We start from the raw sequence: 24,076 nt of genomic DNA on the forward strand, positions 1-24,076 counted from the left end.
GGTCGAGGTTTCTATGGAGCAGTTGATGGTGTGACATAGCTTGTGAGCGATGATGGCACTGGCTTGTTTGAAGATGTGGTGGGGGCATACATCCTAGGGAGCCCCAGAGTGGGTGGTATTCATGAGCTTGAGGGTGTCTTCCAGGGTGAGGAGTGTCTAGTACTCCGCAATCGGTTGGTGATAAGCATTTGTGGTTGTGCTGGTAGGCAGGAGGGGAGGTCCTTTGCTTGTGAATCCTTCGTAAATGTCGTGATTTTTCTGATGGAAGAAGGTGGCTAGGCTTTCGTAGAGGTATTGGGAGGTGGGGTGTCTGCAGTGTCCGTGTCAGGTTTTGTGACTTCCTTCACTGTGGTGAAAAGTTCCTTGCTGTTGTGCGCTTTGGTGTTGAGTTTCTCCTGAATGTCTGATTTCCTAGTCAATCTGATGAGCCGGTGGTGTGATGTGACGGCGTCTGTGAAGACTTTGTGGTCTCTTGCGCTCTTCGTGCTTCCCCACTTTCTCTCAAGTCATCTGCATGCGCTCTTGAATTTTTGGAGGTTGGGGGAGAATCAACTGGGTCTTCTGTGGTGATGATTGTTGGTGGGTTTCCTTAGGGGGGGGCTAAGGTGTTGGCGCAGACTGTGATTCATTGGTGGAGGTTGTGGGCAGAAGTGTTAGCGTCCATGGTGGCTGGTGGGGGGGACTGGAGGAGTGCAGTGGTGAGCTGGGCTTCGTTGACCTTGGTCCAGTTATGGCGCAGTGGACTTGGTGCTGTTTGACCGCTTTGTGAAGGAGAAGTGGAAGCAGTGGTATTCGGTCCAGTGGAGTTCAGAGGTGTGTTGGAAGGAGATGTGCTTTCAGGTGAAGAAGACAGGGTCGAGGGTGTGTCCTGCTGAGTGTGTGGGAAGGTTGACCAGTTGCTTGAGTCCAATTGTGGTGAGGTTCTTTATGGGCGTGCACTCTCTAACAACACATTTACAAACATAACAATCCAATATGGTTAACAAAAACTATAAAAAAGACAAAACTCTCTCAAAAGGGGAACGTTCCTGGTTAAAAGTTGTGCTTTACTGACTCCAACACTCCCCATGAAACGGTACTGAAATTTAAATTGAAAAGAATCATCTAATGCAATAATGGTGGATGAAGCAAAATCGGAGATAGCAATACTTCTAGACCTTTTAAAACACCGAGTTTTGAGTCACAAGTTATTTTTATCCTTCAAGTTTCTAAAGCACGCAAAAAACATTACCATTTCAGGCAAATATGATGAGGTTAAGTGTGTGGTTTTAGTAGCGAGAGCCAGTGTTGTGAATTGGAGTCTTTCTTTCACATTCATGAAAGGACAGGCGTTCCAAGGAAATACATTTCTTGCCATCCTGCACCCATCCGAGTTGGGTGGGGCAGCATTAGGCATTCCTCTCCAAAATGTACTGCACCCGAAAGATGATTCCCTTCTTCCTTACTGTGCTCACCTTAAAACCGATGCCAGTGCCCGAGACCTCTGACACCGCTCGCCATCATCAACACTCGTGGTCAGCAATAAGTGCACGTGCAAAAGTAAAATAAAAAAAAGTGCCTGCACTGCAGGATCCTGCAGTTTTAGGACATGAGGCACTGTAAGCAGTACTTGGGCGAAACTCCATTGGAAGACAGCAGGAAGTCTCCAAGCCTAGGAAGAAGATGGAGGCAAAGAAGAGGTGCTGACCAATAGTAGGTAAGGAAATGAGTGTTGTGTAAGAGCCAAGTGGGAGCCAGCCAATAGTAGGTAAAGGGAAACGAGAGGGATGTGTTCCCACGTGAGAGTCAGCCAGTGATAAGTAGCGATAAGTAATTAGGGGGAGGGCTGTTTAAGTCCTTTTTAAGATTTTTTTTTTATATAATAGATTTCCCTAGCACAGTGTAAGTGTTGTGTAGGCTAAACCTAAAAATGACTAATACCTACCATGCAGGCCGTTTTTTTACACATTGGGAGCCTAGAATTGAGTGTGATGATTAGAACTGTGTTGGTGCTGTCACTGGCAGCTGTGGCAGGGGAAACAGGTGGTGCAAGCTGCGGTGACCTCCTGACGTGGACCCTGGCACTTATTTTAATTTTTTACAAATTGAGCACTGTATACTGCAATTGTTTAATAAAAACCTATTTAAAAGCTGCAGAAGAGGTGTCCGGTCCACATGAAGGAGTTGAAAGTGAACATGCTTTCACATGTTCAACCATAAATGCCCACTGTATGGGAGTCCACAGGATAACTATATGCAGCAGATTTACTTTTCTGCTTTCAAATAAGATTTTAACATTTGCATTAATGTCGCCACCTAGTTAATAGTAGAGGTTCCTACACAAGATGAGATAATCGCAATGTAGTTAGGAACATCCAGCGGGAAAATAATGTGTTTGCTTGATCTTAAACCAGCTTGAAAGACCAGAGTGAAAGAATAATAGGAAAAAGCTAAAATATGTCAGAGAGAAAAGAAGGCATTAGGCAAGAGACAGCTCGTTTATAAAGGCAATACAAACTCAGTATAGAACATAGCTGCCAAGGTTTCAGATTGCTATGTGTGACATTTTCATAATTTCAGTGTAACTATGAGTGACATTTCAACGACAATGAGTGACACCTTCTCCAAAGAAAAATCAAACGATGAAGATGAGGGAACAATAGAAATATCATAATATATCAAGAATCCTGTACCTCCCGATTTGCACCAGGGCCACTTTGTGGCCTTTGATAAACAGTACTCAAAGCTTTCCTAGCAAAGTGAGAAACTGGAACAAGGAGGTTTTATCGTTCTTCAGCACACAGTTCTTTTGCATGACAATCTCGGGCATTGCGGTAATATGGGAAAATGACCGGATATGCGTTATTCTAACGTGAGATAGGGGTGATAGAAATGAAGGAGTCCTTCTGTCATTGTGTAATGTAACTGGTGCTCATGTAAAGTGCACCAATACCATTGTGTCCAGTTCACGTTATATAACAAGCAATTGCAATGCAATAGGTCTTGCATTTACCTGGGGTGGAGCTATTGGCATTGTAAATGCATAAATTGACTTTTTTTTTGCTAAATTAATTGATCAACCCTTCTACATATTTTGATCCTTTCTTAATCCTAATTCCAGTGGTCCTGCATATAACAAAAGGGCTAGTAGGCCTACTGGAATATTTTTTAAACAAGGCCCTTGAAAAACGAACTGCTCCCAGGTGCAAAACATACGTACTTGACAGTTGGTACAGGCAACATTGGCCGCGGGCTAATGAATAAATAATTGTACTCCAAGAAAGTGTGCTTACTGGATCACTGTCTCTTTACTGTAGCCTGGAAAGTCGAACAAAATGTCCATGATTTTTCACACGCTTGAGGACAGCAAACTCACACAATATTAATGATCCTTCGACTTGAACTGAAATATGAGTTATAAAATATTGACCATTGTTCAGCATAATTAACTGTAAGCTCTCCTTGAGGTTAGTTTTATAAATACACACAAACACACACACACACACACACAGCTCGTGTTTCACACAGTCAAATGTGTGTAGTTCATCTAGTCAGGTTTCTGCTTTGTATTTGCAGCTTGTATCAAGTTATAAAAATAAAACTACAAGTCCCAGAATGCAAAGCTAAAACCTAAACTAAATGAGCAAATCACTAATCGAACTAGGCAGCTGGACAACTCTACATATACTACTCCATAGGCGGTTTTCCAGCTTGTATCACAATATAAAAATTAAACTACAAGTCCCAGAATGAAAATGTGTGCTGCAAAGAACGTGTACTAAGCAGATCAGAGTGCATATAATGTAAAAATATCAAAACAACTCCGCGATTAATGTTCTTTGTTGAAAGAGAACCTACTTTTGTCTAGTGGAAGCTTGGAGTCATCATAAGGTAGCGCATAGGATTAATATGCCTGCTGCAAAGAACGTGTACTAAGCTGGTCAGAGTGCACATAATGTAAAAACGATACCGCTGATCGAGTTTGCACTCTGAGCGCTGTGAGCACCGTTGCAGTCAAGAGAACATACTTTTGTCTAGTGGAAGCTTGGAGTCATCATAAGGTAGCGCACAGGGCTAATGTGCCTGTTCCTGCTGCAAAGAATGTGTACTAGGCAAATCACAAAGCGCATGTAATGTAAAAATGTCAAAACAACTCTGGTGTTTTATGTTCTTTCTGGAGAGAGAAAGTACTTTTATCTAGTGGAAGCTTGGAGTCATTATAAGGTAGCACACAGGGTTAATGTGCCTGTGCTTGCTGCAAATAACATGTGGTAGGCTAATCACAAACTGCTTTTAATGTAAAAATGTAAAAATAACTCTGGTGATTTATGTTCTTTTTGGTGAGAGAACACACTTTTGTCTAGTGTAAGCTTGTAGTCATCATAAGGTAGAACACAGGGTTAATATGCCTGCTGCAAAGAACATATACTAAGCAGATCAAAGTGCATATAATGTAAATACGATACCGCCAATCGAGTTCACGCTGTGAGCACCATGGCAGCCAAGAGAACGTACTTTTGTGCAGTGAAAGCTTGGAGTCATCATAATGTAGCGCACAGAGTTGAAATGCCTGCTGCAAAGAATGTCTACTAAGCAGATCAGAGTGCATTTAATGTAAAAATGTTATAGCTGATCAAAATCACGCTGTGAGCACCATGGCAGCCAAGAAGCGCAGACAAAAGGAGTAAGTAGTTTGTCCAAGCTGAAGTATATCGGCAGTCATGCAGTTATCATCCCTATAACAGGGTCGGTTTCCAAGGCAGTGACCAAACCACCCCAAGACAGGACAAAGGTAAAGCCTTTACCAAGGACACCAAGTGAGTTTTAAAAGGTAAGCCCACAAATTAATTAAAGTGATGGGCATGAGGTGGGTGTGGTTAAAAGCCCACAATACTTCCAACAGGTCAGTGTGCTCAGAATCAGGAGCGAGTTACCGTAGCACTCGTGTGAGCCAGAAGATTACCATGCCGGTGCGAGCACAACACGAGGTGTAGACCACTGCACAATCCTTAGGTCCATGAAGCATCCCTCAGGGGTCTAAAGTAAAAAGTTGTGGTTCATTCTCACTTGAGTTCGGTGGGGGCAACATTAGGCACTCCCCCCAAAAGTTTACCACATCAGGAAGATGATTCCCTTCATTCTGACCATCATTAAAACCAACGCCTGCAGCTAAGACCTCTGACACTGCTCGCCATCAACGATGTTCAATGCTTGTGTGATTAGCAGAGAGTGCATGTGGAAAGGTAAAATGAAAAAAGAGTGCCTGCACTGCAGGGCGCTTCAGTGTTATGATACGGGGCACTGGAAGCAGTACTTACGAAAGAATCCACTGCTGGACGGCACGAAGACTCCAAGCCAGGAGGAAGATGGTGGCGAAGAAGATGTGCTGACCAATAGTAGGTAAGAAAATGAGAGTGAACATAGGAGCCATGTGGGAGCCACTTGGGAGTCAGCCAATGGTAAGTAAAAGGAAACTAGAGGGATGTGAGACCCACATTGGAATCAGCCAGTGGTAGGTTATGGTTGAGGTTTAAGTCCCTTTTAGGATTTGTTTTTTAAGGCTATAGATTTCCCTAGTACAGCACAAGCACTGTGTAGGCAAAACCTAAAAATGCCATCAACAAAAGGTGTGCTGTGCTAATTGTTCTTTTCACAGTTTTCAGAAACAGGCAGAGTGGAAGAAAATATTGTTATTCACCACAGCGGTTGCAACACTGTAAGCAGTGCTCAGTATCTTTTGTTTCCGCAGTTCCTATTTACATCAGATAGTGGGAGAATGTAGTGTGAAATCCACTGGTGAAAACAAAAAGCTAATGTAGACAACATTTTAAATTCTGCAAATATTCGTTTGTTTAGATAGTTCATGGTTTTCCCAAAGACACTAATCCCTAAAATAAAAAAGGGAAAATAAATAGGACAAAAAGAAAAATAGGTGACATGATTTTAATTTGTAAGTTTTTGCTCTGAATGACAATGTACAGAAATATTATTTTGGTACATCTATCAGACTCTTCTGGTGATAAATTATATATACTCATTGTTAGTTGTCCAAAACCCTGTGATACCCAGAACCAACATTTGAGTTGCTGCTTACGAAATGATTTTGCAATATGTTTTGGCCATGCGTCACTCCATTCCTCCATAGAGTGGGAAAATCTAATGAAGAATAAATTGATTTGAAGGAACGTTATGCATTTTTACATGTACTCAAAAATGTGAGTTTATTGACTTAGGTAATTTAAACACTCCAAATTTTACACTTTACATTATGCCAGGTGTTTTTGAGGGTGTTTTTCAAAATGTGTGTTTTGTGCTCACTGACTTATTACTGGAAGCCAAAGTGGGTTTATCACATGGGGCTGGAATGACACAAAAACATGACTATGTGAAGACAGTAAATAATGTTTGGATAAGATACACTTTTATGATGATGGTCGCTTGCAGGATTTGGGATGAAATTGACCTGCACTTAGTGAAACCTAAAATTCCAGATGTTTCTGAAATGTTTTCACCCCAGGGAAGTCCAGGATAGTGGGACTTGCATGGATACCACTACGTTTTGTTACCCAGAAGCTCTGCAGATTTTACATTTTAGGTCAAATAACAGAATGTCCCCACATTTCTTTGAGCGAAGTGTAGTATCAATGCAGGAAAATGCAGAATCCAATAACTGTAGTTTATTTAAGTTGCAGATACACGCCAACACCTCCAAGACCTCTGTCTGCCACCCCGGTCATCTCCAACTGCCTCCCTTCCAACCCTTCACATTCCATTCCAACCCAACATTCTTTTAGCTCATAATATTCTACATAAGCTCTACATTCCTAAAAGTAAAACACATTACATAACACATCTTCCCCCCTTAGAAGAATAATCCAAGGAGAAAAATATTTAAAAAATGAACAACAAAATTACGAATAAGAAACAACTAATCTACGATATAGTCCTTTAAATGCAATGGTTTCTTAATATTTCTACCCAGTTTGCTTCTATAAGTTTCATTCCTTTCATGGTGATCCATATGGTCGTCAGAAACTTCGACTTCCGGTGTAGAATTGTCATTGTTAACAAAGGTATCTTCTGACGCAGAATCTGCTCCCATAATGTTTGCAGCTCCAGAAGGGAAGTCATTATAAACAGTATCTAACCACAAATAATTCTTTATAGCTTCAGTAGAAGAAGTCTCATTCACGCCAGTAAAATCTCCTACTAACTTTGCACAACAACTCATATGCCACACCTGCCCATCACTTAATTTAGCAGAATTTTTGTATACTTCAAGAACTGTTTTAGGCTGCGAAAACCTTGTATCACCTTTTTTAAGTTTACCTGGTAGTTTGACACGAACAACATCCCCTTTTTTCAATCTAATATCCTTAGCACCTTTCTTCAAATCGACATACGTTTTATAAAGATCTTGTGCCTTTAGAATATTTGCCTTCATTTCAGTAGGTGACCATTCCTTCATTCTAGATTTACGTAACCAACCCTGATTATCTTTCATAAATGGAATTCTTCCTCTCATGAAGGTAAAAGGAGTGTGGCCTGTTACAGTCGGGTGGTTCTGTACATCCAAATCATTTTCTTAACACTGGTTTTCCAATCAGTATTCTTATACTTAGCTAATTGCAAAGAATCTTTAATAACTGGGTTAAACCTCTCGACTTCTCCATTCCCACTCGGGTGGTAAACAGAAACCAACTTGTGTTCAATGCCATTTCTCTCTAAAAATTCCTTAATCTCCTCACTCTAAAATTGAACACCATTATCAGTGATGATTTTCCTAGGTAACCCTTCTATTTGAAACAGTTCATCCAAAAATATGAGAACGTTCCTTGAACTAGCTCTCGAAACAATTTTAATCTCTGGCCACTTTGAGAAGTAATCTACCACTACTATAATGTACCATTGCACATTCTCCTCAGCGATAGGTCCCATTATATCCAAGCCTATAACTTCCCAAGCCATCTCAGGGCAAGGTACAGGATGTAACATTGGTTTTAGGGTTACCAGAGATTTGTCAGCATTTATGCATAGATCACAACTCTTAACAATCCTCTCGATATTAACATCCATACCAGGTCACCAATAGTTCTTTCATTTTCTTCTTAGTCTTGACTATACCTAAATGTCCCTCATGATTTATTTTAATAATGGAGTCCCTTAATTTCTCAGGTGGAACCATTCTGTTACCCCTCCAAACCTTACCATGGTCTACCGATAATTCACCACGCAAAGAAAATTCTGAGCTCAGCTGATTTTTTTTTTCTTTTTTCCGGCCAACCTTCATGAATATATTTCTTTAACGTGGTTAATATAGGGTCATTTGAGTTTGTTTCATCCCAAACCTCCGAACTAATGGCCATCCAATCATAATTCCCAGACCAAGCAACCATGAGCCCTTCGTCGTCATTCACCACTTCTTGGAGAGGTAGAGGCAATCTGCTTAAACAATCCGCCACCTTATTCTTAACTCCTGTGACATATACCAATTTGTACTTGAAGTCTAACAATCTTATGGACAGCCTAGCTATTCTTGCAGTGGCCTTTATCAATCCTCCAGTAGTTAAAACTTGGATTAGGGGTTTATAATTTCAATGTCAAAACCCCACAGAAAATTCCTGAAATGCTCTAGACCCCAAACAACTGCAAGGGTCTCTCTCTTGATAACAGAATACCTTTCCTCTGTGGGAGAAATGCTCTAGAGGCAAATGCTATAGTCACCTCCGCACCATTAGCACCTTTCTGGCTTAACACAGCACCAATACCCCTATTAGATGCGTCCGTGGTGAGAATTGAGGCAAGATTAGGATCAAATCCTGCCAACGTCTTACCCTCACAAATTTCTTGTTTAATACATTCAAAGTCTTGCTGTAAAGCACTTGTCCATGCAAATTTACACCTTTCCTTCAACAGTTGTCTTAAACTAAAAGTTTTCTCTGAAAAGTTCCTATCAAACCTCGCATAGAATTCTGTTAAACCCAGAAAAGTTCTTAATTCATCCTTATTACTAGGAGCTGGGGCACCTCTAATGGCAGACAACTCCTTTTTGGGTCTAATCCCACTCATAGTGATTTCATGACCCAAGTAGTTCAAATATTGAACTCCAAATGTACACTTTGAAAATTCAGCTGTTAGACCTTTCTCTCTTAGGATACCTAAAACGCAGTTAACTCTCTTATCATGTTGCACCTTGTTCTTTCCCATGATTAAAATGTCATCTTGGAATACAATCACACCTTCTATATCCTTGAATAGTTTATGCATGAATTTCTGAAAAACTGCCGCAGCTGAGGCCAAACCGAAAGGCATACGAACATAACGGAAACAACCCTGTGGGGTCATGAAAGCAGTCACATTTTTACTATCCTTATTTAATCTGACCTGATGGTAAGCAGAGGATAAATCAATGGAGGTGAACCACTCCATGGCCTTTGTCAAGGCAAGCATTTCGGATATCCTTGGCAAAGGAAATCTTTCCACCACTATGTTGTCATTTAAGTACCTCAAGTCGATGCACACACAAATCTTCCTGTTGGCCTTCCATACTGCCACCAATGGGGAGATCCATTCAGAGACATCCACTGCCTCAATTATACCTCTTTGTAAGAGAGACTCCAATTCCTTATTGACTTCATCTCTTATCACCCAAGGAATATTCTGAGATTTGTGAACCCCCTGTACCTCATTGTCCTTCAAAACAATTCTATGCGTGAAGTCTTTTAAGTGCACCAATTTTTCCAGAAAGAGTTCTGGAAATTTGTCCGTCAATGTGATACTATAATCTCTGTTGTCATTCACTACCTTAACTTGTTCCACACCATTTGGATCTAACACAATATTCAAAGCTCTTTGATCCAACCAACCTAATACCGATGGGCCCTCTTTAGCAACATATAATTTACCTACAGCCTTCGTCCACTTAAATTAAAAAACTACCTCTCTAAATCTGATCATAAGAATTGAGAAACTCTCCAGAGACACATCTGAGGGAATTAATGTAGGTCCAAGAACCCTTTCGAATTTATTCTCCCATAGTCTCTTGTTAATTTGTGTACGGGGAACCGGAGTCAGCTACAATCAGTACATGCACTCCTCCCAAGATAATCTCACAAACTGGTTTGTTTCTTGATTGCACACATAAGTGTGAAACACCAGAATTTTCAGTTTGGTTTACTTCCTCCTGATCTCCTACAACCGGGTAATCAAACTCACTGTTAATACCTAGGACACACTCATGAGACTTAAAGTCTATGCTAGAATCAGAATTGCATTCTGAATCAGATATACTGACTACAGCTGCAACCTTTCTACTTTTAATTTAGTTTAGTTTAGTTTTTAGAATTTATAGAGCGCATAGTGACCCAAGGGCATCCCAGCGCTGAAGCAACGAAAAACACGAATAGGTAGGGGGATCAATGTTAATTACGGAATAGAGTAGTTTTGAGCTTTTTCCTGAAGAGCCGCTCCGAGGATTCATAGCGGAGCTCCAAGGGAAGGGCGTTCCAAAGATGGGCAGCCTTGCTGGAGAAGGAGTTATTGCCCCAAGCGCTCTTAGACCGAGAAATGTGTGCATACCTGAGAGAGGAGGAACGTAAGTTCCTAGCTGGAATATGCAGAAAAATGTGTTTTCTCAGAGAGATGGGGCCCTTACCATGTAGGGCCCTGTTGACAATGCAGAGAGATTTAAAATGGATCTGTTTTTTGATAGGGAGCCAGTGGAGAGTAGAAATAGCCGATTTGGCGGACGAGTATTTTGAGGAGTGAGTAAGAAGCCTAGCAGCTGCATTTTGCACTCTCTGCAGCTTCTTTATAACATAAAGTGGTGAACTGAGGAACAAGGAGTTTCCATAGTCTAGCCGGGAAAGGATTAAGGCTTGAATGAGGATTCTTCTAGCCATAGGAGGGAGAAGGGTGAGAATCTTTCTAAACATGCGTAGAAGACCAAAACAAGTAGAGGAGACTTTATTAGCTTGGGAATCCATAGTAAGCTGAGGGTCAAGCAACACACCCAGAGTCTTAACTTGAGGTTTGGGAGGAGGGAGATTGCTGAAGGTGTCTGAAAGCGATGGGAGAGGAAGAGCAAGGGAACCATTGCCCAGGACCAAAACTTCCGACTTCCCATCGTTGAATTTGAGTTTGGACTCAGTCATCCAGTTGGCGATATCACTCATACAGCGGGAGAGGTTATCCACAGATGAGTCTCCAGAGCTGGAGAGGGACACCACCAACTGTGTGTCGTCTGCATAAGTGACAAGTGACAGATTATGAGGGGCGATCACTTTGGCTAATGGTGACAGATAAACATTGAAAAGAGTGGGGCTAAGGGACGAGCCCTGGGGGGGACTCCACATGAAAGAGGGAAGAGGTCAGAGAAGAAGGTACGGTCCAAAACTTGGAAGGATCTACCTTTGAGGAAGGAAGAAAACCAGGAAAGGGCAGAGCCTCCTACTCCTATTTCTGATAGTCTCCAGCAGAGAAGATCGTGATCGACTGTGTCGAAAGCTGCACTTAGATCAAGCAGGATAATGGCTACATGAGTCCCTAGATCTAAGAGCTGGCGAGCCGACTCAGTAACAGTGAGAAGAGCTGACTCTGTGCTGTGCAGGGCTCTGAAGCCCATTTGGGTGGGATGGAGGAGCTCATGGTTTTCAAGATAGCTAGTTAGTTCAGAATTGACGTGTTTCTCAAGAATCTTGGCGGAGATAGGGAGGAGGGCAATAGGTCTGAAGTTTTCTGGTAAAGTGGGGTCAAGTCTAGGTTTCTTCAGAAGGGGCTTAATAACAGCATGTTTAAAAGACTGAGGAAAGGAGCCAGAGGATAGAGAGTTGTTAAGAATTTTTGTGAGCGGAGGAACAATGATGTCTGATACCTGCAAGAGAGCAGAGGGAGGAGCAGGGTCCAAAGGAGAGCCAGATTTGATTTTGGACAAAAGGTTGTTAGTCACCACGTCGGTGAGAGGGGGGAAGGTGGTTAAAGAGACTCCTTCCAAGCGGGAATCTATGTCCTTGCAAATAGGAGGCAGATTCGTAGGAGGGGGGAACCCAGAGTATATACTGATGACCTTTTCTAGAAAAAACGATGCCAGAAGATTACTGTGGGTAACGGAGGCCTCCGTCATAGGGGCAGATATGGGGGGGTGTAGTCAGTTCTTTAAAAATTTGAAACATTTCTTTCTGGGAAAATGAAGAGCTTTCGATTTTCTCACCATAATAGGTGGACTGGGCAATTTTAATATTATGATGATATATTCTAATCGATTGTCTGTAAATCTCTCTATTGGGAGACTGTAGTTTTTTCGCCACAGCCTCTCCAATTTTTTACAGTTCTTTTTAAGTTCAAGAAGGTGAGGAGAGAACCAGGGTTTTGATTTTTGGGATGATGGGATTACTCTGGTTTTGACAGGTAGAATGGCATCCAAAGAGGATGAAATCCATTTATCAAATGAATCTGCAGTTTCTGGGACAAAAGGGTAGTAGGTTTTATCAAAGGCCCGGAGGGCATTACGCCATTCCTCTGGGTCCAGTTTGACCAAATACGCCCTGATGTTGTGGCGCTAGGGAGCTGCCCTTGAATGGCATCATAAGGGAAGGTAAAGGAAAGAAGGGAGTGATCAGTCCATAGTAGTGGCGGGGGGGGGGGGGGCAGCCAACAAATTAGCAATGTTGCTAAAGATAAGATCTAGCATATGACCCTTCTGATGCGTAGGGCCAGATGCGTGCTGAGTTAGTTGAAGTGCTGAGAGAGAGGTTACCAATAATTTAGCCGAGGGCAGTCCAAATTGTCTAGGTGAATGTTAAAGTCTCCTAAAATGGTTAAATTAGAGAAATTGCAAATATGGCTGGCAACAATCTCCGGAAGGGTATCCAAGAAACGTGAGACAGGTCCGGGGGGTCGGTAAAGCAAGATTCCTGAAAAGGTGAACGTGGAGGACAGATATAGTGAAAACATTAAGCTCTCACAATCGGGAATATCCAGCGGTGAAGTGGTGCATTTAATAGTGATTTTATGAATAATAGCTATTCCACCACCTCTGGTGACAGGTCTATCTAGATGTATCATAAAAATAAATGGAAGTCAGAGAATTACATATGTGTACTGTGGAATCATCGTCGAGCCAGGTTTCAGTGAGAAACAGTACATCAGGCAAGAGATCTTCGAGGAAATTATAGATGTTTAGGGAGTGGACTGGGAGGGATCAGCAGTTAAGCAGCATCATTCTGCCAAGGTGGGGAGAAGGGACTTCGGAGGACGTCGATGGCAAAGCAGTCCTCCCACAGTATGGGCAAGAAAGGAGGGGAGGGGGGCTTATGTCGCTAAAAGGGGGAAGGCAGGGATCAGTAGTTCTAAGCGCCAGCAGTTGGGAAAAGGAGTAGACTAACCTGATGGGGGGGAAAAGGGCAGCATCTCTTGGCTCAGGGGGGCGCGGGACGGGCGCAGACGGGCTTGCCTATGGCGTGCCAGGGGCGCGCCCGCTGCGCGGCCGGCGCCCATCAGTCATTAAATACTGACGTGAGGCAGCCTAAGCCAGCTTAAAAAAAAGAACTAGACCGCCAACCAAATAAAATGGCGGTCGGAAATGTCCCAACCAGGAAGGAGGGGAGATCCGAGCACCCGGTAGCCACTGAACACGGGCTCCGGTGCTCGCAACGAAACAAAAGGTAAAAAAACAGTGAGCAATGGTCAGCAATAAAATTAAAACCCCCAAAGAGGAATTCCTACAACTTGAATGTTTAAAATGTTAAAACCAGATTCATAATAACAATCATAGTAGCGATCACAGCAAATTATTTAACAAAAAAAGGAGCCTACTCGAATGTTGCTTGCTGCGCGGCCGGCGCCGGTCAGTCATTAAATACTGACGTGAGGCAGCCTAAGCCGGCTTAAAAAAAAGAACTAGACCGCCAACCAAATAAAATGGCGGTCGGAAATGTCCCAACCAGGAAGGAGGGGAGATCCGAGCACCCGGTAGCCACTGAACACGGGCTCCGGTGCTCGCAACGAAACAAAAGGTAAAAAAACAGTGAGCAATGGTCAGCAATAAAATTAAAACCCCCAAAGAGGAATTCCTACAACTTGAATGTTTAAAATGTTAAAACCAGATTCATAATAACAATCATAGTAACGATCACAGCAAATTATTTTTAAAAAAAGGAGCCTACTCGAATGTTGCTTGCTGCATACCTTGGCAAAATGGCCCTTAATGCCACCCTTAGCACATAGCTGGTCACGTGCAGGGCATTTCCTGTAGAATGCTAAATGTTCCTTACTACCACATCAAAAAAACTTCCTCTCATTAGACTTTATTTCAGGTTGTTTCCTTAGTGTTTCTTCCCTATTCTTTTTAAGTTTAACCTTGTTAACTATTTCGTTCTGTACCTCTTTTTTCTCAAGAGAAATAGCCCTTGCACATTTATTGGAAATTTCAGCTTTTTTTGACTAGGGTCACAACTTCCTCCAAAGGTGACTCGCCATGCACCCATAACCTCTCTTGGATATGTGAATTGTTTACATGCATAATAACCTGATCTCTTATTAGCTCATTGTGTAACCCACCAAACCTACAAGTAAGTGCTAGTTTTTTCTAACTCAGAGACATAATCTTCATTAAATTCTGTTTTCTCTTGTTTTCTACTAAAGAAATTATATCTGTCAATAGCAATGCAAACAGAGGTCGAATAATATCTATCTAAGTCTTCTAAAGCATGAGCGAAAACATTCGAGTCTCCATCTTGTTGAACTTTCTTTTCCAGTGAATTGTACACTTTAAGGCCCATGGGACCCAAGCAATGTAATAAAATCTTCTTCTTTTTAACTGGAGTTAAGTCTTCGTCATCAATGGTGTCTAAGTAATTCAAAAAAATATTCCTTCCACTCCAGCCATTTAACATGTTGATCACCTGTGGAGTTCAGAAAAGGCTGTGGAGGAGTGAGGGTAAATGTTTGAGCAGCACTCATTTTTACCCTGAAGGAAAACAAAAAGTTAAACTGAAGAACAGAAGGAAAAAAAAAATAACAAGAATTATCAAAGAAAAAAATTAACTGCAAAAATAGACGCCTGAGTCTTTAATAGTAATGAGATGGTAGTACACCCAAGATGGACGCAGAGGAAACACCACCAGGAATGCTAGTCTTCCACAAGAAGTAGAACTTGAACTTTGAACTCTTAGTTAGAAAGTGCAGAATGTGAGATTGAGGCGTTGAACAGCCAAGAGCGGAGAGTCTCTAAACAACGCACGGCGTAAAAGAAGGTAATTAAATATATACAGTTAGTGCGGTACGAAGACCTTCGCGCACTGAGCAAAGTACAGTTAGTGCAGTGAGAAGTGCTTCGTGCACTGAGCCATCCAGGGTGTGGCAGCAGTGATCACTGCCTCGCGCACCTCTACAGTTCCGTGGCGCGAGTATGGCAGATACCTTGCGCCCCTTCCAATTCCGTGGGCGCGAGGGTTGTGTCAATGAGTGCGAGCGGCAGTCGCTGCCTCGTGCCCTTCTCAGAATCCGTGGGTGCGAGGGTTGTGTCAATGGGTGCGAACGGCGGTCGCTGCCTCGCGCCCTTCTCAGAATCCGTGGGCGCGAGTGCAACCGTTAATGCCTCGCCCCCCTCACGCCCCACACAAAGCACAAAGGTGCACAAAGCAAAACGCCTTAGAGAAGCGCAATTCAGGGCTAAGGCGGGCTCACGGGAGGGCACCCCAAAAAGAAAAAAAAAAGAAAACGTGCCCAAATCTGCAATTAAGAAGCGGGAGGTGTTGGCACTACTCACTTCGTGTAGCTGAAGTAAGGAGTCGAATCAGCGTGATAAGAGTCCTTTGCTGATAAAATACAGCTCTCGTCACCAAAATTCCTGTAATATTAATGCAGGAAAACGCAGAATCCAGTAACTGTAGTTTATTTAAGTTGCAGTTACACGCCAACACCTCCAATACCTCTGTCTGCCACCCGGTCATCTCCAACTGCCTCCCTTCCAACCCTTCACATTCCATTCCAACCCAACATTCTTTTAGCTCGTAACATTCTACATAAGCTCTACATTCCTAAAAGTAAAACACATTACATAACAGGAAGGTTCTGGAATCTGCTATGAACAAACAAAGGTCCTACTAACCAGCATTCTCATGCTTCACACACTAAAATTGTTACCAGATGTGTGTGGGCAGGCCTGTTGCCAGGGACTAGGAAGACCCTCAAAACTCACAATGGAAACGTACAGATTTTTGTGTTGAATTTACGTTGATTCTTGGGATGTGCGTAGCTGCGTTACTTGTGTCTCGGTTGACAGAAACCTTGGGAGCATTCCACCCCTCAGCTTTTCTTAAAACCAAAGACCCAGAGGAAACCAGTGCTTGTGTCAGCATCAATCTTCCTTGCAGAGAATGCTCTGCAAACACTGTAACTATGCCTAAAGACATCCAGTTTCCTCTCACTTTCCATGGGGGATGGCTGCAGTTTTGAGATCAAAATCAGTCAGGCCTACCAAACCTGGTCTTTTCTTAATATCAGAGACCAGGGTGAATGCGGGGTGAATTGGCTGATGTAGGGCCTAGCAGATCTTTTTACCTAGAATGGCATGGAAACATCGTATCTATAACTTTAAAAAAATCTAATTTTCTCTTGTTTCCCAGTTGGGCTGCCTGCATTATTCAACCTGGGGTTGACCAGCACCCAGTGAAACCTACCAGTCTTGCATATTTCTGAAAATTAGCAAACCTTAGGTATCAAGTGTTGTGAGGCTTAACATGAAACCCTTCTGTTTTTTGCTAACAAGCATGCCCGCACATGTCAGAGTATTAGTGTATAATCTCAATTCCCTCAAATCTGTAACTGAAATCTCCAGAACTTGCTGCCAAAACCAGAAGTGCTACCACTCTGCATTCTCACTTTTCTGATGAGAATGGTACCCCACATGTCTGGGCAGGCATATTGGGTACCAGAAAGACTGGTGCCAAACTCTGACCACATTAAGTACGTGTAGCACCAATGTGGTCTTCACATGGTCATAGATTTGGTCCATTCCAGTTATGTGGGATAGAGCAACCCATGTAGCTAGCATGGCAGTTGATTCGTATTGCCTCATGCTTCCCATGCTGATCATGTTTGACACAAACAAGAATCAGGCTGCAGGAAAAGCTCTTTCCCAGTAGCTTGAGGTGCGGCCTGCAAAGGAAAGCGTTTTAGTGCAAGCACCAGAGAATTTCCCTGCCTTGTGTGCAAGGACGAGATGTCCACCTACTCCGTAATTCACTGGTAGTGCAGAGGATGTTGTTGTGTGCTGCATCCTTACAGGGTTAATGACTGTGAAAATATAGAGCTTAATTTACAGTTTGGCAAATGGGTACTGTCATAAATGTGATGGATGCCCTGTCAGCCTTATTACAAGTGCATTTTTTTCCTGTGACACTTGTAATAAGGTGGAGGGGATATCCATTTCGGTTTGTAGTATTTGTCTGCCAAACTGTAAATCAGGCCTCTAGTGTTGTAGCATATTTTGTACCTGACTTCACTATCTCGTACAGAGCTAGACTTTGATTGTTCAGCCATATGCAGTAAATAGCATTAAGACCCCCACAGCCTTGCATTCTGGGCAGAGGCTGATATTTTTCTATTTTGCAAACCCTCGATGTGTCAGATAATTTTGCATGTCTTTTGGTAGTGTCCCCTGACTGTACCATAAAAACACATGTATGTGGGTGTCCTCATAATTTGTTTGTTTCTGTGTTGCAGATTGATGAGCTCTATGAATCCTACTGTATCCAGCGAAGGCTTAGGGATGGTGCCCACAACATGGTAAAAGCCTACACTGCCTCCCCTGGAAGTAAAGAGGCCCGAGAAAGCCAGGCTGAAGCAGGCAAGGGGTACAAAGAATACACTGAGGTAAGACTGTGGAAGTGATACAAGATGTACACCAAGGTAAGGCCAAGAAAGGGCTATGAGAAGTACCCAAGATACAGTCAAAGTTTATAGTTGGTGCACAAAGGTAAGGATTCTGGGAAACATGATTCAAGAGAGTACATAGATGTAGGCTAGAGATGACACACAAAGGGTGCATCAAGAATGTGATAGGAGTACAGCAAGATTGGTCTAGGGAGGAGATACAAACAGTACGTCAAGATAAGGCTTTAGAAGCCCTGGATACCAGAAGCCTGACATTACTTTGCATGCTTGAGTGGCTTGTGACTGGCTATGTGATGTAAGCATCCGTGCTGAAGCTCTGGCAGTAGAGACAGAGTTCAGGAGAGTGTCTTCCTTGTAGGAGAATGTGCTAGCTTAGAAATGCTTTTTGGGAACTAAGGGCCAGATGTCGCAAAGGTTTTTCCCTATTCTGTCTCTATGGGGAAAAAGTGTCCGTACATATGGCCCTGAGTGAGATTCTTCTCCGTGGACCTCTCAGGCTAAGACACTGACTTTATTACAGCATCCACCTGTTAGCCTGCTCCATTGTCCTCTACCTTAGAGTAGCCTGAATCCTTGTTTTATTGTGCCTCGACTGTAAAACTGCAACCCAGAATATGCAAGATGCCATCTTGAATCACACAATGCAGGAAAGAGTGAGTAGGGGTGTCAAATTAAGGATGTAGTGCTAACAGGAGAACGGTCCACAGCAGAGATCTGTAGATAGTTCTAGAAACACTCTAGACCAGGTGTCTTAAGCTAGTCAATTGCATGCAACCTTTTGCTACTGTACACCTTCAGAGTAGCTTACAGCCCTGACATGATTTTTAAAAAAGCACAGAGTCACAATTTTCCTTTTAAAGTTAAGGGAAGGTTGTGATTATTTTACACTATTATGTTCAGGCTATAGATAGCAGGGTAATAATGAGCAGTGCTGGAGTTAGATTTACAACCCATGGTGAGGCACAGAGGTGAAGAATTGAAGCACTGAGGTATTTAACTCTTAAATAGAAGTCCTTGTCAACTTAATATTGGAAGTGAGAACAAAATGATGTTCCTCAGTGCATTTCTATCAGAGAAAATCAAAATGAAATGGTACCTTATTAAGTGAACTTCTCGTTTTAATTTTCTCAAGTGTTTTTTCTAAGTGTCTCATTACATACAGCAGGTCTCTTGCTCCCAGTGGCCACTACAACACTGTGTCATATTTATAACTGAAAAAGTTTGTCACGTTTTTTGGAAATTTAAAGTGCGGAAAAATGTTCCATATTATGAAGTTTTTGGCACTTAAAATTTCTCCCATGTTTTATGTTTGTATTATACATGTAACAGTGCCACACATGGCAAAAGGTATGTCTTGTGCCACAAATAAATATGGCACATTCATATGCAGACATGTTCGTACATTCCCAAAGACCACGCTCCCACTGACACACATGGCAGCCCTGTCATAGTGCCCCTAGTCAAAATATTTTGTTCAGTCCATAGTATCTGGCTTTATGGACATTAGGCTTAAAGTGAATGAAACTTGGGTGCCTGGTAACAATGCACAAGTTGTTTAACCTTCAATACCTCACAATGATTTTCACTGATCAGAAGTAGCTCTCACTACAGAAAAGGTTGGAGACCGCTGCTCGAGACTATTTATGTTAGGAGAGGTGAAGCACAGGTTAAGGGGAATACATTTATGTTATTAAGATTTGTCCTGTGCGAGTTTGGCTGTAATTCTTTGTTGGAAAAGACCCTGACATTGCATTGATTTTATACGCAGAGTATGGCAGTGGCCCCTTTTATTTAACTGTTGAGATATGATGGTCTAATTTGTTTTGTGCAAGATTGGTAACCACACATCTGTTTTTTATTTCTGCCACAGAACATGTGTGTGCTGGAGAGCGACATGGAGAACCTGCTCGGGGAATTCCATGTAAAAATGAAAGGTGAGAAAGAAATTCTTTGGCTTTTAACTGGTTATTTGTGCTTGTTGGATACCTAAGTACCCTTTTTATACTCTGCTTCCAAGGAGGGTGTTTGTTCGGCACTGCCCTTAGACGGCCAGGCAACTTTCTCTCCTGCGTCTTGCAGATAAATCCCCCATGTCAGTTTCATCCCCTCTCCTCATCTTTCCTTGTTACATGTGTGATATTTTGTCTCAGAGATGAAACGTTCTAGCAGATCTGTCCAGATGTTTTTGGATACTGGTATTAGTAAAGCTTCACAATAGTTGCCCCCCTGCCAATTTCTCAATTTTGGGGGATTAGCCACAGGGGTGGGTGGGGGGCTGGTGGTTGCCAACAGATCCACACCTGGGTCCTTTCATTGCCTTACCGCCACGCTTGTGATGCACCCTTAACCATAAACATCCACATCACACCTCAAATACCTAGCACCTGTATGCCACTGCTATCTGTGCGAACATCCACTAGAACAGCGGTCTTCAACCTTTTCTGCTTTTCTGTAGCGAGAACTACTTCTATTCTGTGAAAATCATTGCGAGCTATTGAAAGCTAAACAACGTGCACATTGTTACCAGACACCCCCATGCCCAGCTTAATTGACATTAAGCCTAATGTCCATAGAGCCAGATACTAAGGTATGACAGGGCTGCCACATGTGTCAGTGAGAGCGTGGTCTTTGGGGATGTATGAACATGTGTGCATATGAATGAGATAATATGTGTGTTGATGACTGAGAGCCTGTGCTATAGTTATTTGTGGCACAAGACATACCTTTCACCACTTGTGGCACAGTTACATGTATAACACAAACATTCAACCATTTTTTTTTCAATGGGAGAAATTTAAAGTGCAAAAATGTTAATAATATGGAAGATGTCTCTGCACTTTACATCTCTCCCATTTAAAAAGTGTCTGTATTTTTCAGTTATATGTATGCACAGTGTTCTACTGGCCACTTTAGCACTTGACTCTCTTAGGGTAGCGTTACAGAGCAGTCCAAGCTTACTCTAGGGAGGTGTTGTGGGCTAGTTATCACCATTAACAAGTACAAAAGGAAAACACTCAATAAATGATTGTCAGTTTGTGCTTTTTCCTTTGAAAAAGGAAACATACATTTATCACACACACATTACTCAATAGCTGTGCATCACTTCACATATATACAGAAGCTGCTGGAATTACTCTTTGGTAACATTGCGTAATCATTCTTTTATCTCCCAAAGGGAGAGGTAGACCAACAACCAACATCGCAAAACATTCACTCACACTCCATTGCAATATCTGACTGTTACCTGAAGTGAAAGCACCTAATACTGGCAATAAAGTACATCTACTTTGAGTGGCTGTCATTCTCATTACTCAGATAAAGCATTAACAAGAAACATGTATGTTAAAATGATTTGTGTTTTTACGATTACTCTTAGGATGATCTACGCAGTATAACCACACCCTTAAAGTGTTTCATCATATTCCACATTGAAGCATTCGACATAAAAATTATGCCCAGTTGACATCAGGGCCAGCTCTAGGGCAGTGCGGCCAATGCCACCATACCGGTTGGGGGGTGCTATGTTTGAAAGTATATTATGGTTTCAAAAACACCTCATGCCTCATTCCTTGCCTACAGCAATTTCCAGGCAACAATTAAAATGTCAAGATAACTCTGGTGATTAATGGACCTGCTATAGAGAAATTGAGTTTTGTCTAGTGGAAGTTTTAACTCTTCATAAGGTAGTGCAGAGGGTTAACAAGTCTGCTGCAAAGAATGTGTGCTTTGTACATCATAATGTGCATATATTGTAAATAGGTCACTGGGTTACTGCTTTTAAACTGAAAGTTATAGGCTGGAACAGTATGTTTTTTTTCTCTAGCCTTTCATTACCCTAATGTTGCAAAAAGGGTTAATTTGGATAGAAATCAATTCTTACTAGCAAAGACAAGCCCCAACCATGGTGATACGTTTTAAATTCTGAGTTTCTGCTTCTCCAGATCAAGCATTCTTAAACTATACTACCTACCAGTATTGATGATGTGACTCCTACACCTTGTAGTCCTTTGTCTTATGTAACATTCCCTATACACTAAAATACACACATATGATTGATTGGCCTCTGTGTTATGTGTTTGTAATGTAAAGTGTTCTGAAATATTACTACGGTATTAGTGGTGCTACAAAAATAATTAAATGCATCTGAGAGAGAGTATTTATGGAGACTTGAGGGCACTGTTAAAGGGTGGTAGTGAGGGAATCCGTGGTGAAGGTGGTCTTTGGGGGGCCAACTAACACTGTCGCACCGGGTGCCACAGGTGCTAAAATCGTCCCTGGTTAACATAGTCCCTAATGGACATCACTTGGATGTTTACTGCTGCGTAATACCATCTCTCACCCCTGGAGGGTGCCCTTTCACAAGACCATTCACATGGTACAACTATGGCCACAACACTGCAGCCATACACTTTTCATCACATTCAGCAGAATATGCTGCACTTTAACCATAGTCCCTAAAGGACTCAGTATCTGTACACAACACATGTAATTACACCTCTTCACCCCTAGACGGTGTTCACAATTATGGCAATTCATTCTAATCACATTCAGGCCACAAGGACTGCAGCCATAATCTTCACCTCTATAGGATGCAGTTCCATCACCTTGAAACAACAGTTCCAGCTGGGATAGTGCTTGAAAACAGGTTAGTATGGGGTGATCCTTTTCAAGTCCCCTGAAACTGAGTGTGTGGACATTTGGAACTTTTCCTATGGGGAGGCTGCACTCCTACTGCGTGGAAATCATTTTGGTGGTGGCCTGCTCTCCTGGGGGCAACCACAAAGCCAACACTTATTGACCTCGCAAGGCATTATGGGGTGCCCCTCCTGGAGCGTGCATATTCAATTAGCGGCTCTCCCGCTGTGCTGGGGAGAGACACTCCAATTCTCCTTTCCTCGACAGCCTCGCACCTCTGTTGCTTTGCAATTTAGATGATTTTTGTCCTTGCCACTCAGAGCACTTTCTTCAGGCCTTCTGGCCTCGAAGATCCCCAACTTTGTAGGGAGCCAGTCTCTCTGACTCCCTGAGACAGTCTTTCATTTGGGTGCCTCTCTCTCTCTAGGAAGCGCGCCCTTCTTGTACAGAAGCCCAGTGTTTCCCCCAAGTTAACTTAATAAAAAGTTAACTTAATGATTAAGGTAACTTTTCATTTTAATTTTCTCTGACTTAAAAGCATTGAGAAACATCATTTCGTTCTCACCTCCAATATAGAGGTGACAAAGACTTTTATTTAAGAGTTAAATTCCTTAGTGCTTCAATTAATCACCTCTATGTTTCAGCATGGCTCGGAAATCTGACTACAGTACTGATCATTATTAGGTCTTGCTATCTGCACCCCAATGATAATAATATGAAATAAACATAGCCTTCCCTTAACTTCAAAAGGAAAAATGTGACCCTATGCATATTTAAATGATCTCAAAGCTGTGAGCTACTCTGAAGATGTCTGGGAGCTACTGGTAGCTCACAATCAACTTTTTGGAGACACCTGCACTAGCACCTAATTATATGCTCCCACAGAACTGCACCTTATAAAGTCAACCACTGGCATCTGCATTATACTTTTGCATATGTATGTATTGTTTGACACTTTTGGAACACAAAACTAGCTACTGAGAAAATAACACTGTAGATATAAGTAGAATAGTCACCCAGCTCAAAAGCATTGTATGAGTATTTCCGGAATGTGTGCATTCATTTATAGTTGAAGATTCCTTGGAGTAGGCATAGAATGTTAATTCTAGAAGGGTCGCTATTGATGTCTGATGTTTTGCTCCTTGAGGAGATGTATCTATGGGTGATTGTTTTGTACGTTACACAGAATTGAAGGTGGATGTGACCACCTTGAAAAGGAACTTTCTCATTTCCTTTGCTTAACCATAACAAGGGGCTTGGACATGGGGTTTTCAGGGATGGGGGAACTCCCCAAAGCTCCACAGAGCACCACTCCTCCCTTGGGTCTCACACTGTAGATGTTGTCATTGATCTCAAGTCTAATTCTCGGTTGTTACTCTAACTGCAGGTCATTGGGCTGTACCGTTCCTCTCCTGTACGGTTCTCTTTCTGCAGAGGCACTTTTTTCTCTAAGCTGTTTGCTTCCTCTTTCAAGGAGAGGATGCAACAGTACTGTATAGTTCCCAGGCCTGGGAACTCAGAAAATATCTCTTCACTGCAGTGGTCTTTTAAGTGGAAAGTATCTTGA

The 24,076-nt window shown here is 42.3% G+C and overlaps 1 protein-coding gene across 3 annotated transcripts in view; it reads left to right on the forward strand.

Annotated features, from left to right (window-relative positions):
* The window catches only part of RIPOR1 (RHO family interacting cell polarization regulator 1), a 1,174,702-nt gene that overhangs the window by 374,290 nt on the left and 776,336 nt on the right, over positions 1 to 24,076 (forward strand). For all 3 annotated transcript variants that reach the window (XM_069217674.1, XM_069217675.1, XM_069217673.1), the window contains exons 7-8: positions 17,704 to 17,853; positions 19,745 to 19,808. In XM_069217674.1, the coding sequence (XP_069073775.1) occupies positions 17,704 to 17,853; positions 19,745 to 19,808 (214 nt within the window). The remainder of the gene's footprint in view (positions 1 to 17,703; positions 17,854 to 19,744; positions 19,809 to 24,076) is intronic.

The sequence above is a fragment of the Pleurodeles waltl genome, chromosome 12 (genome assembly GCF_031143425.1).
Source record: "Pleurodeles waltl isolate 20211129_DDA chromosome 12, aPleWal1.hap1.20221129, whole genome shotgun sequence".
Lineage (NCBI taxonomy): Eukaryota > Metazoa > Chordata > Amphibia > Caudata > Salamandridae > Pleurodeles > Pleurodeles waltl.